At 39.8% G+C, this 20,870-nt stretch overlaps 1 protein-coding gene across 1 annotated transcript in view; it reads left to right on the top strand.

Moving 5' to 3' along the window:
• arhgap24 (Rho GTPase activating protein 24) overlaps positions 1-20,870 on the top strand; it is a 231,365-nt gene that overhangs the window by 182,278 nt on the left and 28,217 nt on the right. Inside the window, 1 exon segment of the mRNA XM_065007614.1 lies at positions 10,931-11,053. Within this exon segment, the coding sequence (XP_064863686.1) occupies positions 10,931-11,053 (123 nt within the window).

The following is a 20,870-nucleotide window of genomic DNA, read 5'->3' on the forward strand; positions in this document are numbered from 1 at the left end:
TTGTCTCATCGCGCACCAGCGACTCCTGAGGCGGGCTGGGCGCAGTGTGCGCTAGCCAAGGTGGCCGGGTGCACGGAGTTTCCTCCGACACATTGGTGCGGCTGGCTTCCGGGTTGGATGCGCACTGTGTTAAGAAGCAGTGCGGCTTGGTTGGGTTGTGTATCGGAGGACGCATGACTTTCAACCTTCGTCTCTCCCGAGCCCGTATGGGAGTTGTAGCGGTGAGACAAGATAGTAGCTACTACAACAATTGGATACCATGAAATTGGGGAGAAAAAGGGGGTAAAAATTAAAAAAAATAAATAAATAACAAACAAAAAAAGAATACAAAATTGAGATAAAATAACATTTATAAATAAAATAAAAATTCTATAATTAATAATATTCTTAAAACATTCTAATCATCTTCATATTATTTTTGTTTTGTTTTACTTCTCAAGTTTTTGCGTGAGAAGTGTTTTGTGAATCTGGTCACACTGCCATCAAGGGCACAGGATGTCCTGATTTCACTAATTTGGACATGGTCCTGGATCATCATTATTTTGTTGTTCCTGGATCTATAGTCCATTAATCATCCATCAGGATACGTATTTCACAATCAGAGCCAGTGAAAAACATGTGAGGATACCTGCTGAGCCAGGTAGAGGTAAAGGGAGGGATAACCAGGTAAAGGAAGGGAGAGCCAGGTAAAGGGAGGAAGGGAGAGCCAGGTAAAGGGAGGGAGGGAGAGCCAGGTAAAGGGAGGGAGGGAGAGCCAGGTAAAGGGAGGGATAACCAGGTAAAGGAAGGGAGAGCCAGGTAAAGGGAGGAAGGGAGAGCCAGGTAAAGGGAGGGAGGGAGAGCCAGGTAAAGGGAGGGAGGGAGAGCCAGGTAAAGGGAGGGATAACCAGGTAAAGGAAGGGAGAGCCAGGTAAAGGGAGGAAGGGAGAGCCAGGTAAAGGGAGGGAGGGAGAGCCAGGTAAAGGGAGGAAGGGAGAGCCAGGTAAAGGGAGGAAGGGAGAGCCAGGTAAAGGGAGGGAGGGAGAGCCAGGTAAAGGGAGGGAGGGAGAGCCAGGTAAAGGGAGGGAGAGCCAGGTAAAGGGAGGAAGGGAGAGCCAGGTAAAGGGAGGGAGGGAGAGCCAGGTAAAGGGAGGGATAACCAGGTAAAGGAAGGGAGAGCCATGTAAAGGGAGGAAGGGAGAGCCAGGTAAAGGGAGGGAGGGAGAGCCAGGTAAAGGGAGGGATAACCAGGTAAAGGAAGGGAGAGCCAGGTAAAGGGAGGAAGGGAGAGCCAGGTAAAGGGAGGGAGGGAGAGCCAGGTAAAGGGAGGGAGAGCCAGGTAAAGGGAGGAAGGGAGAGCCAGGTAAAGGGAGGGAGGGAGAGCCAGGTAAAGGGAGGGAGGGAGAGCCAGGTAAAGGGAGGGAGAGCCAGGTAAAGGGAGGAAGGGAGAGCCAGGTAAAGGGAGGGAGGGAGAGCCAGGTAAAGGGAGGGAGGGAGAGCCAGGTAAAGGGAGGGAGACCATGGTGCTTGCCTACGGAGCTGTGAGGGGAACGGCACCTCAGTACCTCCAGGCTCTGATCAGGCCCTACACCCAAACAAGGGCACTGCGTTCATCCACCTCTGGCCTGCTCGCCTCCCTACCACTGAGGAAGTACAGTTCCCGCTCAGCCCAGTCAAAACTGTTCGCTGCTCTGGCCCCCCAATGGTGGAACAAACTCCCTCACGACGCCAGGACAGCGGAGTCAATCACCACCTTCCGGAGACACCTGAAACCCCACCTCTTTAAGGAATACCTAGGATAGGATAAAGTAATCCCTCTCACCCCCCTTAAAAGATTTAGATGCACTACTGTTCCACTGGATGTCATAAGGTGAATGCACCAATTTGTAAGTCGCTCTGGATAAGAGCGTCTGCTAAATGACTTAAATGTAAATGTAAGGGAGAGCCAGGTAAAGGGAGGGAGGGTGAGCCAGGTAAAGGGAGGGAGGGAGAGCCAGGTAAAGGGAGGGAGAGCCAGGTAAAGGGAGGGAGGGAGAGCCAGGTAAAGGGAGGGAGAGCCAGGTGAAGGGAGGGAGGGAGGGAGAGCCAGGTAAAGGGAGGGAGAGCCAGATGAAGGGAGGGAGGGAGAGCCAGGTAAAGGGAGGGAGGGAGGGAGGGAGAGCCAGGTAAAGGGAGGGAGGGAGAGCCAGGTAAAGGGAGGGAGAGCCAGGTAAAGGGAGGGAGGGAGAGCCAGGTAAAGGGAGGGAGGGAGAGCCAGGTAGAGGGAGGGAGAGCCAGGTAAAGGGAAACTAGAGTGGGTTGGGAGAGCCTTGATGCTGTGAGCTTTATGGTTGTTAATTGACTGCTTTATTTATTGTTTGTCTGGTTTTTCAAGACAGGTTGTCCACGATGACTGAAAATTAATTTTTATTCCATTTACATTCCATTGAATTTGTTAATGTAGTCTCGTTCACTAGTAATATGTCTTGACTGTCACAGCAAGCCAAAACATTAAGAACACCTTCCTGGCCTCCCGAGTGGCTCAGTGGTCTAAGGCATTGCACCGCAGTGCTTGAGGCATCACTACAGAGCCGGGTTCCATCCCAGGCTGTGTCGCAGCCGGCTGCAACCGGAAGACCCATGAGGCGGCGCACAATTGGGTTAGAGGAGGGTTTGGCCGGCCTGGATGACCTTGTCCCCTCGCGCTCTAGTGACTCCTTGTGGTGGGCCGGGTACATGCACGCTGACTTCATTCGCCATTTGAATAGTGTTTCCTCCGAAACATTTGTGCCCCTGGCTTCCGGGTTAAGCGAGCAGTGTGTCAAGAAGCAGTGCATCTTGGCAGGGTCGTGTTTTGGAGGATGCATGGCTCTCAACCTTCGCCTCTCTGTAGCCCGTACGGGAGTTGCAGGGATGGGAAAAGACTGTAACTACCTATATGGGAGAAAAGGGGGTAAAAAGTTCAAACATTTTAAAAAGAACACCTTAATGCCCAATATTGCCCTCAGAACTGCCTCAATTCGTCAGGGCATGGACTCTATAAGGTGTCAAAAGCATTCCACGAGGATGTTGGCTAGAGGTCGACCATTTATGATTTTTCAACGCCGATACCGATTATTGGAGGACCAAAAAAGCAGATACCGATTAATCGGACGATTAAAAAAAATTTTTTTTTGTAATAATGACAATTACAACAATACTGAATGAACACTTATTTTAACTTAATATAATACATCAATAAAATCAATTTAGCCTCAAATAAATAATGAAACATGTTCAATTTGGTTTAAATAATGCAAAAACAAAGTGTTGGAGAAGAAAGTAAAAGTGCAATATGTGCTTTGTAAGAAAGCTAACGTTTAAGTTCCTTGCTCAAAACATGAGAACATATGAAAGCTGGTGGTTCCTTTTAACATGAGTCTTCAATATTCCCAGGTAAGATGTTTTAGGTTGTAGTTATTATAGGAATTATAGGACTATTTCCCTCTATACCATTTGTATTTAATTAACCGTTGACTATTGGATGTTCTTATCGTCACTTTAGTATTGCCAGTGTAACAGTATAGCTTCCATCCCTCTCCTCGCTCCTCCCTGGGCTCGAACCAGCAACACAACGACAACAGCCACCACATCGAAGCAGCGTTACCCATGCAGAGCAAGGGAAACAACCACCCCAAGGCTCAGAGCGAGTGAATTTTGAAACGCTATTAGCGCGCGCTAACTAGCCAGCCATTTCACTTCGGTTACACCAGCCTCATCTCGGGAGTTGATAGGCTTGAAGTCATAAACAGTGCAATGCTTGACGCACAACGAAGAGCTGCTGGCAAAACGCACGAAAGTGCTGTTTGAATGAATGTTTACGCGCCTGCTTCTGCCTACCACCGCTCAGTCAGATACTTGTATGCTTGTTTGCTCAGTCAGATTATATGCAACGCAGGACACGCTAGATAATATCTAGTAATATCATCAACCATGTGTAGTTAACTAGTGATTATGATTGATTGTTTTTTACAAGATAAATGTAATGCTAGCTAGCAACTTACCTTGGCTTACTGCATTTGCGTAACAGTCTCCTTGTGGAGTGCAACGAGAGAGAGGCAGGTCGTTATTGCGTTGGACTAGTTAACTGTACGGTTGCAAGATTTTATCCGCCGAGCTGACAAGGTGAAAATCTGTCGCTCTGCCCCTGAACGAGGCAGTTAACCCACCGTTTCTAGGCCGTCATTGAAAATAAGAATGTGTTCTTAACTGACTTGCCAAGTTAAATAAAGATTAAATAAAGGTGTAAAAATAATAATAATAATAATAATCGACAAATCGGTGCCCAAAAATACTGATTTCTGATTGTTATGAAAACTTGAAATCGGCCCCAATTAATCGGCCATTCCGATTAATCGGTCGACCTCTAATGTTGGCCCATGTTGACAACAATGCTTCCTACAGTTGTGTCAAGTTGGTTGGATGTCCTTTGGGTGGTGGACCATTCTTGATACACACGGGAAACTGTTGAGTGTGAAAAACCCAGCAGCGTTGCAGTTCTTGACACAAACCGGTGCGCCAGGCATCTACTAACATACCCCGTTCAAAGGCACTTACATCTTTTGTCTTGCCCTTTCACCTCTTTGAATGGCACACATACAAATAATTTCTCAATTGTTACATCAATAAGGGATCAGAGCTTTCACCTGGATTCACCTGGTCAGTCTATGTAATGGAAAGAACAGGTGTTCTTAATGTTTTGTACACTCAGTGTATATAAAGTTGAAGTCGGAAGGTTACATACACTTAGGGTGGAGTCATTAAACAGTTTTTTCAACCACTCCACAAATTCCTTGTCAACAAACTATAGTTTTGGCCAGTCGGTTAGGACATCTACTTTGTGCATGACACAAGTCATTTTTCCAACAATTGTGTACAGACAGATTATTTCACTTATAATTCACTGTATCACAATTCCAGTGGGCCAGACGTTTAAATACACTAAGTTGACTGTGCCTTTAAACAGCTTGGAAAATTCCAGAAAATGATTTCGTGGCTTTAGAAGCTTCTGATAGGCTAATTGACATAATTTGAGTCAATTGGAGGTGTACGTGTGGATGTATTTCAAAGCCTACCTTCAAACTCAGTGCTGCTTTGCTTGACATCATGAGAAAAATTTAGTTTTACAGTGTCATGATCCTGACTAAACACACAGGTTAGTTTACAGTGTCATGATCCTGACTAAACACATGGGTTAGTTTACATCCTGACTAAACACATGGGTTAGTTTACAGCCTGACTAAACACATGGGTTAGTTTACAGTGTCATGATCCTGACTAAACACACAGGTTAGTTTACAGTGTCATGATCCTGACTTAACACGGGTTGGTATTCATGCTGCAGTTCTATAAATACATTGTTAATCGCTGACACAGCGATATCTCCTACTGGATGAAAATCAATGGAGAGAATGGAAGAGGTCTCTGGGGAGAGGTGCAGACAGCACCAGCCACATTCATAATTTAGTCTGTGCCCAATCATTTCTCTGTTAACTACTAGGCTACATCTCCAAGCAGACTTCAACAAGATTCGTACAAGATCTCTATCTGAAGAATGTCATTTGACTGGTCCCAGGTTTACAGTACACATTTCCACGAGGGGTTTGGCTGGTACACAGGTCTGGTACTGTTGTCACGGTAATAAGAGCGTTGCATCTGGAAGCTTAGTCAAGCCCCTTCAAGCCCTCCAACGACATGTATCAAATGTCTAAGTGAGTGTTTTAGAGCCGTTTTCCACAGAGAGCCTGATACAGGATACTCAGCCAGCCCGAGGGGAAAATAAGGGAGTGGCTATCATATACACTACATTACGGTAGTATCTTGTATACACTACATTACGGTAGTATCTTGTATACACTACATTACGGTAGTATCTTGTTTTCACTACATTACAGTATTATCTTGTATACACTACATTACAGTAGTATCTTGTTTTCACTACATTACGGTAGTATCTTATATACACTACATTACGGTAGTATCTTGTTTTCACTACATTACAGTATTATCTTGTATACACTACATTACAGTAGTATCTTGTTTTCACTACATTACGGTAGTATCTTATATACACTACATTACAGTATTATCTTGTATACACTACATTACGGTAGTATCTTGTTTTCACTACATTACAGTATTATCTTGTATACACTGCATTACGGTATTATCTTATATACACTACATTACAGTAATATCTGATATACACAACATTACGGTAGTATATTATATAGACTATATTACGGAATTATCTTATATACACTACATTACAGAATTATATTATATAGACTACATTACGGAATTATCTTATATATACTACATTACGATAGTATTTTATATACACTACATTACGGTAGTATCTTAAATACACTACATTACGGTAGTATCTTATATACACTACATTACGGTAGTATCTTAAATACACTACATTACGGTAGTATCTTATATACACTACATTACTGTAGTATATTATATAGACTACATTACGGTAGTATCTTGTTTTCACTACATTACGGTAGTATCTTGTTTTCACTACATTACAGTATTATCTTGTATACACTGCATTACGGTATTATCTTGTATACACTACATTACGTTAGTATCGTGTTTTCACTACATTACGGTAGTATCTTGTTTTCACTACATTACAGTAGTATCTTGTATACACTGCATTACGGTATTATCTTGTATACACTGCATTACGGTATTATCTTGTATACACTACATTACGGTAGTATCTTGTATACACTACATTACGGTAGTATCTTATATACACTACATTACGGTAGTATCTTAAATACACTACATTACGGTAGTATCTTGTTTTCACTACATTACGGTAGTATCTTGTTTTCACTACATTACAGTATTATCTTGTATACACTACATTACGGTAGTATCTTGTTTTCACTACATTACGGTAGTATCTTGTTTTCACTACATTACAGTAGTATCTTGTATACACTGCATTACGGTATTATCTTGTATACACTGCATTACGGTATTATCTTGTATACACTACATTACGGTAGTATCTTGTATACACTACATTACGGTAGTATCTTATATACACTACATTACGGTAGTATCTTAAATACACTACATTACGGTAGTATCTTGTTTTCACTACATTACGGTAGTATCTTGTTTTCACTACATTACAGTATTATCTTGTATACACTACATTACGGTAGTATCTTGTTTTCACTACATTACGGTAGTATCTTGTTTTCACTACATTACAGTAGTATCTTGTATACACTGCATTACGGTATTATCTTGTATACACTGCATTACGGTATTATCTTGTATACACTACATTACGGTAGTATCTTGTATACACTACATTACGGTAGTATCTTATATACACTACATTACGGTAGTATCTTAAATACACTACATTACGGTAGTATCTTGTTTTCACTACATTACGGTAGTATCTTGTTTTCACTACATTACAGTATTATTTTGTATACACTGCATTACGGTATTATCTTATATACACTACATTACAGTAATATCTGATATACACAACATTACGGTAGTATATTATATAGACTATATTACGGAATTATCTTATACACTACATTACAGAATTATATTATATAGACTACATTACGGAATTATCTTATATATACTACATTACGATAGTATTTTATATACACTACATTACGGTAGTATCTTAAATACACTACATTACGGTAGTATCTTATATACACTACATTACGGTAGTATCTTAAATACACTACATTACGGTAGTATCTTATACACTACATTACGGTAGTATATTATATAGACTACATTACCGTAGTATCTTGTTTTCACTACATTACGGTAGTATCTTGTTTTCACTACATTACAGTATTATCTTGTATACACTGCATTACGGTATTATCTTGTATACACTACTGTCACGTTCTGACCTTTATTTCCTGTGTTTTGTATTTAGTTAGTATGGTCAGGGCGTGAGTTGGGTGGGCAGTCTATGTTTGTTTTTCTAGGTTTTGGGCATTTCTTTGTTTTCGGCCTAGTATGGTTCTCAATCAGAGGCAGGTGTCATTAGTTGTCTCTGATTGAGAATCATACTTAGGTAGCCTGGGTTTCACTGTGTGTTTGTGGGTGATTGTTCCTGTCTCTGTGTTTGCACCAGATAGGACTGTTTTAGGTTTTCTCACGTTTGTTGTTTTTGTTAGTTATCTCATGTGTAGTTTCTTTATAAATTAAAGCACATGAATAACCACCATGCTGCTTTTTGGTCCGCTTCTCTTTCACCAGAAAACCCTTACAACTACATTACGGTAGTATCTTATTTTCACTACATTACGGTAGTATCTTGTTTTCACTACATTACAGTAGTATCTTGTATACACTGCATTACGGTATTATCTTGTATACACTGCATTACGGTATTATCTTGTATACACTGCATTACGGTATTATCTTGTATACACTTCATTACGGTAGTATCTTGTATACACTACATTACGGTAGTATCTTATATACACTACATTACGGTAGTATCTTAAATACACTACATTACGGTAGTATCTTAAATACACTACATTACGGTAGTATCTTGTATACACTGCATTACGGTATTATCTTAAATACACTACATTACAGTAGTATCTTGTTTTCACTACATTACGGTAGTATCTTATATACACTACATTACGGTAGTATCTTAAATACACTACATTACGGTAGTATCTTAAATACACTACATTACGGTTGTATCTTATATACACTACATTACGGTAAAATCTTATATACACTACATTACGGTAGTATCTTATATACACTACATTACGGTAAAATCTTATATACACTACATTACGGTAGTATCTTAAATACACTACATTACGGTAGTATCTTATATACACTACATTACGGTAGTATCTTATATACACTACATTACGGTAGTATCTTATATACACTACATTACGGTAGTATCTTAAATACACTACATTACGGTAGTATCTTAAATACACTACATTACGGTAGTATCTTAAATACACTACATTACGGTAGTATCTTATATACACTACATTACGGTAAAATCTTATATACACTACATTACGGTAGTATCTTATATACACTACATTACGGTAAAATCTTATATACACTACATTACGGTAGTATCTTAAATACACTACATTACGGTAGTATCTTATATACACTACATTACGGTAGTATATTATATAGACTACATTACGGTAGTATCTTAAATACACTACATTACGGTAGTATCTTATATACACTACATTACGGTAGTATCTTATATACACTACATTACGGTAGTATCTTATATACACTACATTACGGTAGTATCTTATATACACTACATTACGGTAGTATCTTATATACACTACATTACGGTAAAATCTTATATACACTACATTACGGTAGTATCTTATATACACTACATTACGGTAGTATCTTAAGCTATTAGTGTGGACAGACAGTTAGGCCATAGACAGTGTTGGTGTGATCAGGTCATAGACAGTGTTGGTGTGATTATCAGGCCATAGACAGTGTTTGTGTGATCAGGCCATAGACAGTGTTGGTGTGATTATCAGGCCATAGACAGTGTTGGTGTGATTATCAGGCCATAGACAGTGTTGGTGTGATTATCAGGCCATAGACTATGTTGGTGTGATCAGGCCATAGACAGTGTTGGTGTGATCAGGCCATAGACAGTTGGTGTGATTATCAGGCCATAGACAGTGTTGGTGTGATTATCAGGCCATAGACAGTGTTGGTGTGATTATCAGGCCATAGACAGTGTTGGTGTGATTATCAGGCCATAGACAGTTGGTGTGATTATCAGGCCTTAGACAGTGTTGGTGTGATTATCAGGCCATAGACATTTGGTGTGATTATCAGGCCATGGACAGTGTTGGTGTGATTATCAGGCCATAGACAGTGTTGGTGTGATTATCAGGCCATAGACAGTGTTGGTGTGATCAGGCCATAGACAGTGTTGGTGTGATCAGGCCATAGACAGTTGGTGTGATTATCAGGCCATAGACAGTGTTGGTGTGATTATCAGGCCATAGACAGTTGGTGTGATTATCAGGCCATAGACAGTGTTGGTGTGATTATCAGGCCATAGACAGTGTTGGTGTGATCAGGCCATAGACAGTTGGTGTGATTATCAGGCCATAGACAGTGTTGGTGTGATTATCAGGCCATAGACAGTTGGTGTGATTATCAGGCCATAGAGGTAAAATGTCTCTAAGGTTGTACATCTGGTCTGTCTGAAAGGCATACTCCTGGTGTGTGAGGCTGAGAGCCCTTGATGTTACACACACACACACACACACACACACACACACACACACACACACACACACACACACACACACACTCTGAGACTGTGAAAGCCCTTGATGTTTGTGTCTGTCCGCACCTTGATTTTGTCAGCCCTTGGGGCGTCAATGACCCCCTCTAAGTCACACTGTAATTACAGACCATTGTAACTCCACAGACCCACTTCCGACAAGCATCTGTTAGGCTGACACTGTTATTATTGAATAAGTAATTTACTGTGGTTTTGACAATTTATTGTGTTCTTATTATGTTAGTAATGTTATAGCAGATGATAACTGTTATTATCGTACCCTACCATTTAATGTTTTCGAATGATAAAAAAAGAAACTATGCATTCTATGTCAAAGGAGGTTGGTGGCACTTTAATTTGGGAGGATGGTCTAGTGGAATGGTCAAAATAAACAAAACACATGGTTTCCAGGTGTTTGATGCCATTCCATTCGCTCTGTTTCAGCCGTTATTGTGAGCCGTCCTCCCCTCAGCAGCCTCCACTGTTCCATGTGGTTTCCATGGAGACATTTTGACCTCTTCGGTCACGGTCAAGTCTTCATGTTTTACTCACGCTTTGTTGTTCCTTCATTCTGCTCTTCCTTCCTTGCAGGAGGAGACAGGGAGCGGATGACAGCGAATCATGAGACATACCTTCTTATGGCCAGCACCCAGAATGACATGGAGGATTGGGTGAAAACCATACGCAGGGTCATATGGGCCCCATTTGGTGGAGGTTAGTACGCAGGGTCATATGGGCCCCATTTGGTGGAGGTTAGTACACAGGGTCATATTGGCCCCATTTGGTGGAGGTTAGTACACAGGGTCATATTGGCCCCATTTGGTGGAGGTTAGTACACAGGGTCATATGGGCCCCATTTGGTGGAGGTTAGTACACAGGGTCATATTGGCCCCATTTGGTGGAGGTTAGTACACAGGGTCATATGGGCCCCATTTGGTGGAGGTTAGTACACAGGGTCATATTGGCCCCACTTGGTGGAGGTTAGTACACAGGGTCATATTGGCCCCATTTGGTGGAGGTTAGTACACAGGGTCATATTGGCCCCATTTGGTGGAGGTTAGTACACAGGGTCATATGGGCCCCATTTGGTGGAGGTTAGTACACAGAGTCATATTGGCCCCACTTGGTGGAGGTTAGTACACAGGGTCATATTGGCCCCATTTGGTGGAGGTTAGTACACAGGGTCATATTGGCCCCATTTGGTGGAGGTTAGTACACAGGGTCATATGGGCCCCATTTGGTGGAGGTTAGTTAGTGCACCCATGAAGCATGCGTTTCAGTCCAAGACTAGACTAGACTTAATCTGTGACTGGCTCTATACGTTGTTTTTTAGCACAATAAATCATTATTATCAGGAGGGCATGTCTCTGTGATTAACACACAGACACGCGCGTACACACACACACCAGTGTTGATTTCGTCAACAAAAATCATGACTCAGCCATTTTTTTGTGGTAGTTGATGAGACCGTAATTGACAAAATAGACCCAGAAAAAAATATAACTAACATAAATTATTTTTCATTTCATTTCACTAAAATGAGACATGACGAAATTATCGCTGTCCAGTGGACTGGACAAGAGTGTTTGGAGAGATAGAGATTTTCATCGACAATCACAATTAATATTAGCAGCACAGATGCACTGTGCAGTTCTTGATTCTAGTCCTTACCATTAAGAAAATATTACCCATAATACCATTAAGAAAATATGACCCATAATACCATTCAAAAAATATGACCCATAATACCATTCAAAAAATATGACCCATAATACCATTCAAAAAATATGACCCATAATACCATTAAGAAAATATGACCCATAATACCATTCAAAAAATATGACCCATAATACCATTCAAAAAATATGACCCATAATACCATTAAGAACATATGACCCATAATACCATTCATAAAATATGACCCATAATACCATTCAAAAAATATGACCCATAATACCATTCAAAAAATATGACCCATAATACCATTCAAAAAATATGACCCATAATACCATTCAAAAAACATGACCCATAATACCATTCATAAAATATGACCCATAATACCATTCAAAAAATATGACCCATAATACCATTCATAAAATATGACCCATAATACCGGCACTATGTTTTTCTCCGTTCTATCGTGCATTGGCAGGCCGTAAACAAGGCTACATGCAGGAACAGACCGCTAACCATTTGTTTAGGCTACACATTGTTCAGTCACGTTACCTCGTTAGCTAGCTATAGCTAACAACCTGGGGCATGTCGTTCAACGGGACGCAACGTAAGGACCTGGGACTCGATTTCAGACTCAAGGTTCAGTGGCTCGACTACATCACCTGGCAAAACAGTCATTAACTCACGTTATACTTTTGGACACCAATGTTGCTGAGGGGTCTGTCGAATATTGATGAGTCAGTGATTTATGTTTACTATAGGTAAAATGAGACAATACAAATGTGATGTGACTAAAATTAAAGGGCATTTAGTTGACTAAAATGGCAAACAGTTTTTGTCATTTTGACAATATCTATAATGACTAAATGATAATGGAAATGACTAAATCATTATTCAAATGATATTTTAGTCAAAATGACTAAGACTAGACTGGCAAATTTACAACTACACACACACACACACACACACACACACACACACACACACACACACACACACTGCACCCTCAGCACACAGCCTCCTATACAGGAGGGCTTCCTTTGACATATTGCTGCAGTGGAACACACACACACACAGACTGAGACTGAGGCTATTGGAGAGATAATACCCTAGAGATGCGATTAAAATTGTGGGTCATGTTCTGTTTGGTCAGCCTGGTACTGTAGAGGCAGGGAGCTTGCTTAACCAAAGGGTTTGGCCCAGGATAGCGTCAGTAGCTGTTCAGTAGCTGTTCAGTAGCTGCCCACACCAATCAATCAAATTTATTTATAAAGCCCTTTTTACATCAGCCGATGTCACAAAATGCTGTACAGAAACCTAGACTAAAAACCCCAAACAGCAAGCAGTGCCGATGTAGAAGCACGGTGGCTAGGAAAAACTCCCTAGAAAGATCAGAACCTAGGAAGAAACCTAGAGAGGAACCAGGCTCTGAGGGATGGCCAGTCTTCTTCTGGCTGTGCCGGGTGGAGATTATAACAGAACATGGCCAAGATGTTCAAACGTTCGTAGATGACCAGCAGGGTCAGATAATAATAATCACAGTGGTTGTAGAGGGTGCAACATAGCCGGTCATTCAGATTTAGAGACAGCGGTTCATCGCTCCAGTGCCTTTCCGTTCACCTGCACACCCCTGGGCCAGACTACACTCAATCATAGGACCTACTGAAGAGATGAGTCTTCAATAAAGACTTAAAGGTCGCGACCGAGTCTGCATCTCTCACATGGATAGGCAGACCATTTCATAAAAATGTAATTCTATAGGAGAAAGTCCTGCCTCCAGCCGTTTGCTTAGAAATTCTAGGGACAGTAAGGAGGCCTGCATCTTGTGACCGTAGCGTACGTGTAGGTATGTACGGCAGGACCAAATTGGAAAGATAGGTAGGAGCAAGCCCATGTAATGCTTAGTTAGGTTAGCAGTAAAACCTTGACATTATTCCTAGCCTTAACAGGAAGCCAGTGTAGAGAGACTAGCACTGGAGTAATATGATACAATCTTTTGGTTCTAGACAAGATTCTTGCATCCGTGTTTAGCACTAACTGAAGATTATTTAGTGCTTTATCCAGGTAACCGGAAAGTAGAGCATTGCAGTAGTCTAATCTAGAAGTGACAAAAGCATAGATACATTTTTCTGCACAATTTTTGGACAGAAAATTTCAGATTTTTTCAATGTTACGAAGATAGAAAAAAGTATATTCTTGATATGTTCGTCAAAAGAGAGATCAGGGTCTAGAGTAACGCCGAGGTCCTTCACAGTTTTATTTGAGATGACTGTACAACCATCAATATTAATTGTCAGATCCAACAGATCTCTTTGTTTCTTGGGACCTAGAACTAGCATCTCTGTTTTGTCTGAGTTTAAAAGTAAAACTTTTGCAGCCATCCACTTCCTTATGTCTGAAACACAGGCTTCCAGTGAGGGCAATTTTGGGGCTTCAGCATGTTTCATTGAAATGTACAGCTGTGTATCGTCTTCATAGCAGTGAAAGTTAACATTATGTTTCCGAATGACATCACCAAGAGGTAAAATATATATAGTGAAAACATTAGTGATCCTAAAACGAAGCCTTGAGGAACACCGAAATGTACAGTTGATTTGTCAGAAGACAAACCATCCACAGATACAAACTGATATCTTTCCGACAGATAAGATCTAAACCAGGCCAGAACTTGTCCGTGTAGACCAATTTGGGTTTCCAATATCTCCAAATGAATGTGGTGATCGATGGTATCAAAAACAGCACTAAGGTCTAGGAGCATGAGGACAGATGTAGAGCCTTGGTCTGACGCCATTAAAAGGTAATTTACCACCTTCACAAGTGTAGTCTCAGTGCTATGACGGGGTCTAAAACCAGACTGAAGCGTTTTGTATACATTGTCTGTCTTCAGGAAGGTAGTGAGTTACTGCACAACAGCTTTTAACATTTATTTTGAGACGAATGGGAGATTCGATATAGGCCGATATTTTTTTTTTCTTCTGGGTTTGGCTTTTTCCAGAGAGGCTTTATTACGGCCACTTTTAGTGAGTGTGGTACACATCCGGTGGATAGGGAGCTGTTTATTATATTCAACATAGAAGGGCCAAGCACAGGAAGCAGCTCTTTCACTAGTTTAGTTGGAATAAGGTCCAGTATGCAGTTTGAAGGTTCAGAGGCCAAGACTATTTTCATCACTGTGTCAAGAGATATAGGATTAAAAAACTTGAGTGTCTCCCTTGATCCTAGGTCCTGGCAGTGTTGTGCAGACTCAGGACAACTGAGCTTTGGAGGAATACCCAGATTTAAAGAGGAGTCCGTAATTTGCTTTCTAATGATCATGATCTTTTCCTCAAAGAAGTTCATGAATGTATCACTGCTGAAGTGAAAGCCATGCTCTCTTGGGGAATGCTGCTTTTTAGTTAGCTTTGCAACAGTATCAAAAATACATTTTGGATTGTTCTTATTCTCCTCAATTAGGTTGGAAAAATAGGATGATCGAGCAGCAGTGAGGGCTCTTCGATTCTTTCCATGCTAGTCAGAAGACTTCCAGTTTGGTGTAGAACCATTTCCGTTCCAATTTTCTGGAAGCTTGCTTCAGGGCTCAGGTATTTTCTGAATACCAGGGAGCTAGTTTCTTATGACAAATGTTTTTTGTTTTAGGGGTGCGACTGCATCTAGGGTACTACACAAGGTTAAATTTAGTTCCCCGGTTAGGTGGTTAACCGATTTTCGTACTCTGACGTCCTTGGGTAGGTGGAGGAAGTCTGGAAGGGCATCTAGGAATCTTTGGGTTGCCCGAGAATTTATAGCACGGCTTTTGATCCTTGGTTGGGGTCTGAGCAGATTATTTGTTGCGATTGCAAACATAATAAAATGGTGAATATTAAAGTCACCAAAATTTCAATATTATCTGCCATGGCTACAAGGTCCTGTAGGAATTCAGGGTACTCAGTGAGGAACGCTGTATACGGCCCAGGAGGCCTATAAACAGTAGCTATAAAAAGTGATTGAGTAGACTGCGTAGATTTCATGACTAGAAGCTCAAAAGAGGAAAACGCAGTCAATTGTTTTTTTTGTCAATTGAAATTTTATATTGTAAATGTTAGCAACACCTCCGCCTTTGCGGGATGGCAGGAGATATGGTCACTAGTGTAACCAGGAGGAGAGGCCTCATTTAACACAGTAAATTCATCAGGCTTAAGCCATGTTTCAGTCAGGCCAATCACATCAAGATTAGTGATTTGTTCATTGACTATAACTGCCTTTGAAGTGAGGGATCTGACATTAAGTAGCCCTATTTGAGATGTGAGAGATCACAATCTCTTTCAATAATAGCAGGAATGGAGGAGGTCTTTATTCCAGTGAGATTGCTAAAGCAAGCACCGCCATGTTTAGTTTTGCCCAATCTAGATCGAGGCACAGACATGGTCTCAATGGGGATAGCTGAGCTGACCACACTGACTATGCTAGTGGCAGACTCCACTAAGCTGGCAGGGTGGCTAACAGGGGGGTAGACATGACACCTAGATAGAGAAGTTCTCTCTTACTCTGGAAAATGGGCTTTTATGATTTGTTACCTACTGATGGTTAATTTGTGGAGATGAGGTGGTGATTCAAATCCATTTTGTTACATCTATTCCTCATCAATCTTTATGATCTGATACTGAGCTAATGAACATTAGTGCAATTTACTAGCACTCCGTGTGGAATGGGTCTCCTTTTGTGTTCCAACTCGAGCGTGTGTTTCCTGAGTGTATCTCGGCTAGGTAAGAGCCCACTCACCAAACTGTGTAGTCTGAGTAGCCAGCCAGCCAAGCACTCCCCAAGGGCGGTCTTAGGAAGATGGAGTTCCATCCAATGAGACCAAGTACTCTGTGGGCTTTTACCTGTCCTGTGTGATATTACTGTGCCTCAAGGTCAAAGGTCACCAGGTCAACCAGGTACAATATCACATCAACCCAAAAAGGTGTAGCGATTCCACAATGGTCAAGACAGGGCCACCCAACCCCTTAAGCACATGTGTTGCTCTCTATATCCTATCTTTATCTTGGTCAATCTTGATCTATGCTATCTTTATCTATGCTATCTTTCTCTATGTTATCTTTATCTATGCTATCTTTATCTATGCTATCTTTATTTTGGTCTATCTTTATATATGCTATCTGCATCTATGCTATATTTATTGCTATCTTTATCTATGCTATCTTTATTTTGGTCTATCTTTATCTATGCTATCTGCATCGATGCTATCTTTATTGCTATCTTTATCTATGCTATCTTTATTTTGGTCTATCTTTATCTATGCTCTCTGCATCTATGCTATATTTATTGCTATCTTTATCTATGCTATCTTTATTTTGGTCTATCTTTATCTATGCTATCTGCATCTATGCTATCTTTATTGCTATCTTTATCTATGCTATCTTTATTTTGGTCTATCTTTATCTATGCTCTCTGCATCTATGCTATATTTATTGCTATCTTTATCTATGCTATCTTTATTTTGGTCTGTCTTTATCTATGCTATCTGCATCTATGCTATCTTTATTGCTGTCTTTATCTATGCTATCTTTATTTTGGTCTGTCTTTATCTGTGCTATCTTTATTGCTATCTTTATCTATGCTATCTTTCTCTTGGTCTATCTATCTTTATTGCTATCTTTCTCGATGCTATATTTATTGCTATCTTTCTCTATGCTATCTTTATTGTTATCTTTATCTATGCTATCTTTCTCTTGGTCTATCCTTCTCTATGCTATCTTTCTCTATGCTATCTTTATTGCTATCTTTATCTATGCTATCTTTCTCTTGGTCTATCCTTCTCTATGCTATCTTTCTCTATGCTATCTTTATTGCTATCTTTATCTATGCTATCTTTATCTTGGTCTATTTTTATCTATGCTATCTTTCTCTTGGTCTATCTATCTTTATTGCTATCTTTCTCTATGCTATCTTTATTTCTATCTTTATCTATGCTATCTTTCTCTTGGTCTATCCTTCTCTATGCTATCTTTCTCTATGCCAACTGTATTGCTATCTTTATCTATGCTATCTTTCTCTTGGTCTATCCTTCTCTATGCTATCTTTATCTTTGTCTATCTTTATGTTGGTCTATCTTAGTCTGTGCTATCTTTATGTTGATCTATCTTAGTCTGTGCTATCTTTCTCTTGGTCTATGCTTATCTATGCTATCTTTATCTTGGTCTATCTTAATCTGTGCTATCTTAATCTGTGCTATCTTAATCTGTGCTATCTTAATCTGTGCTATCTTAATCTGTGCTATCTTTATCTTGTGCTATCTTTATCTTGGTCTATCTTTATCTTGGTCTATCTTAGTCTGTGCTATCTTAGTCTGTGCTATCTTCATCTTGGTCTATCTTCATCTTGGTCTATCTTCATCTTGGTCTATCTTCATCTTGGTCTATCTTCATGTTGGTCTATCTTAGTCTGTGCTATCTTTATGTTGGTCTATCTTAGTCTGTGCTATTTTTATCTTGGTCTATCTTTATCTTGGTCTATCTTTATCTTGGTCTATCTTTATCTTGGTCTATCTTTATCTTGGTCTATCTTTATCTTGGTCTATCTTTATCTTGGTCTATCTTAGTCTGTGCTATCTTTATCTTGGTCTATCTTAGTCTGTGCTATCTTTATCTTGGTCTATCTTTATCTTGGTCTATCTTAGTCTGCTATCTTTATCTTGGTCTATCTTAGTCTGCTATCTTTATCTTGGTCTATCTTAATCTGTGCTATCTTTATCTTGGTCTATCTTTATCTTGGTCTATCTTTATCTTGGTCTATCTTAGTCTGTGCTATCTTTATGTTGGTCTATCTTAATCTGTGCTATATTAGTCTGTGCTATCTTTATCTTGGTCTATCTTAATCTGTGCTATCTTTATCTTGGTCTATCTTAGTCTGTGCTATCTTAGTCTGTGCTATCTTAGTCTGTGCTATCTTAGTCTGTGCTATCTTAGTCTGTGCTATCTTTATCTGTGCTATCTTTATCTTGGTCTATCTTTATCTTGGTCTATCTTTATCTTGGTCTATCTTTATCTTGGTCTATCTTAGTCTGTGCTATCTTTATCTTGGTCTATCTTAATCTGTGCTATCTTAATCTGTGCTATCTTTATCTTGGTCTATCTTTATCTTGGTCTATCTTTATCTTGGTCTATCTTTATCTTGGTCTATCTTTATCTTGGTCTATCTTTATCTTGGTCTATCTTAATCTGTGCTATCTTAGTCTGTGCTATCTTAGTCTGTGCTATCTTAATCTGTGCTATCTTAGTCTGTGCTATCTTAGTCTGTGCTATCTTAGTCTGTGCTATCTTAGTCTGTGCTATCTTAGTCTGTGCTATCTTAGTCTGTGCTATCTTAGTCTGTGCTATCTTAGTCTGTGCTATCTTCATCTTGGTCTATCTTCATCTTGGTCTATCTTCATCTTGGTCTATCTTCATCTTGGTCTATCTTCATCTTGGTCTATCTTCATCTTGGTCTATCTTCATCTTGGTCTATCTTCATCTTGGTCTATCTTCATCTTGGTCTATCTTCATCTTGGTCTATCTTTATGTTGGTCTATCTTAGTCTGTGCTATCTTTATGTTGGTCTATCTTAGTCTGTGCTATTTTTATCTTGGTCTATCTTTATCTTGGTCTATCTTTATCTTGGTCTATCTTTATCTTGGTCTATCTTTATCTTGGTCTATCTTAGTCTGTGCTATCTTAGTCTTGTGCTATCTTAGTCTTGGTCTATCTTTATCTTGGTCTATCTTTATCTTGGTCTATCTTAGTCTGTGCTATCTTTATGTTGGTCTATCTTTATCTTGGTCTATCTTTATCTTGGTCTATCTTTATCTTGGTCTATCTTTATCTTGGTCTATCTTTATCTTGGTCTATCTTTATCTTGGTCTATCTTTATCTTGGTCTATCTTTATCTTGGTCTATCTTAGTCTGTGCTATCTTTATGTTGGTCTATCTTTATCTTGGTCTATCTTAGACTGTGCTATCTTTATCTTGGTCTATCCTTTTCTATGCTATCTTTATCTTGGTCTATCCTTTTCTATGCTATCTTTATCTTGGTCTATCTTAGTCTGTGCTATCTTTATCTTGGTCTATCCTTTTCTATGCTATCTTTATCTTGGTCTATCCTTTTCTATGCTATCTTTATCTTGGTCTATCTTAGTCTGTGCTATCTTTATCTTGGTCTATCCTTTTCTATGCTATCTTTATCTTGGTCTATCCTTTTCTGTGCTATCTTTATCTTGGTCTATCTTAGTCTGTGCTATCTTTATCTTGGTCTATCCTTTTCTATGCTATCTTTATCTTGGTCTATCCTTTTCTATGCTATCTTTATCTTGGTCTATCTTAGTCTGTGCTATCTTTATCTTGGTCTATCCTTTTCTATGCTATCTTTATCTTGGTCTATCCTTTTCTATGCTATCTTTATATTGGTCTATCTTAGTCTGTGCTATCTTTATCTTGGTCTATCTTTCTCTATCTGTTGGTGTTTCCATCTTTCCATTCATTGGCATTGTTCTCTCTGCTGATATCTCTGTCTACGATTAGTTCTCTATGTTCAGCTGTAAAGCATAGGGACTTGAATAATTATCTTTAATTTACATTCCTTCGATTTAACTTTAGTCTGGAAAATGGCAAGCCTTTGTTATACTTGAAACTAGCGTTATTTTTCATTGTTTGGAATATTTTTCTAAAGATCTTGACATTTTAGAAAAGGTCCTCTTGTAAGGACGAAATGCACAATGATTGAATACATTACAATCCTGTGAAATATTTACTGCTGCTGACAGTTCTACCCTCTCTGCTGTGTTTAAATGTGAATGTATATTGCATACCATTTACCAGGCTATTCTGTAGACATACTGTGTGTT

Source organism: Oncorhynchus nerka, linkage group LG22 (genome assembly GCF_034236695.1).
Source record: "Oncorhynchus nerka isolate Pitt River linkage group LG22, Oner_Uvic_2.0, whole genome shotgun sequence".
In the NCBI taxonomy this organism is placed as follows: Eukaryota; Metazoa; Chordata; class Actinopteri; order Salmoniformes; family Salmonidae; genus Oncorhynchus; species Oncorhynchus nerka.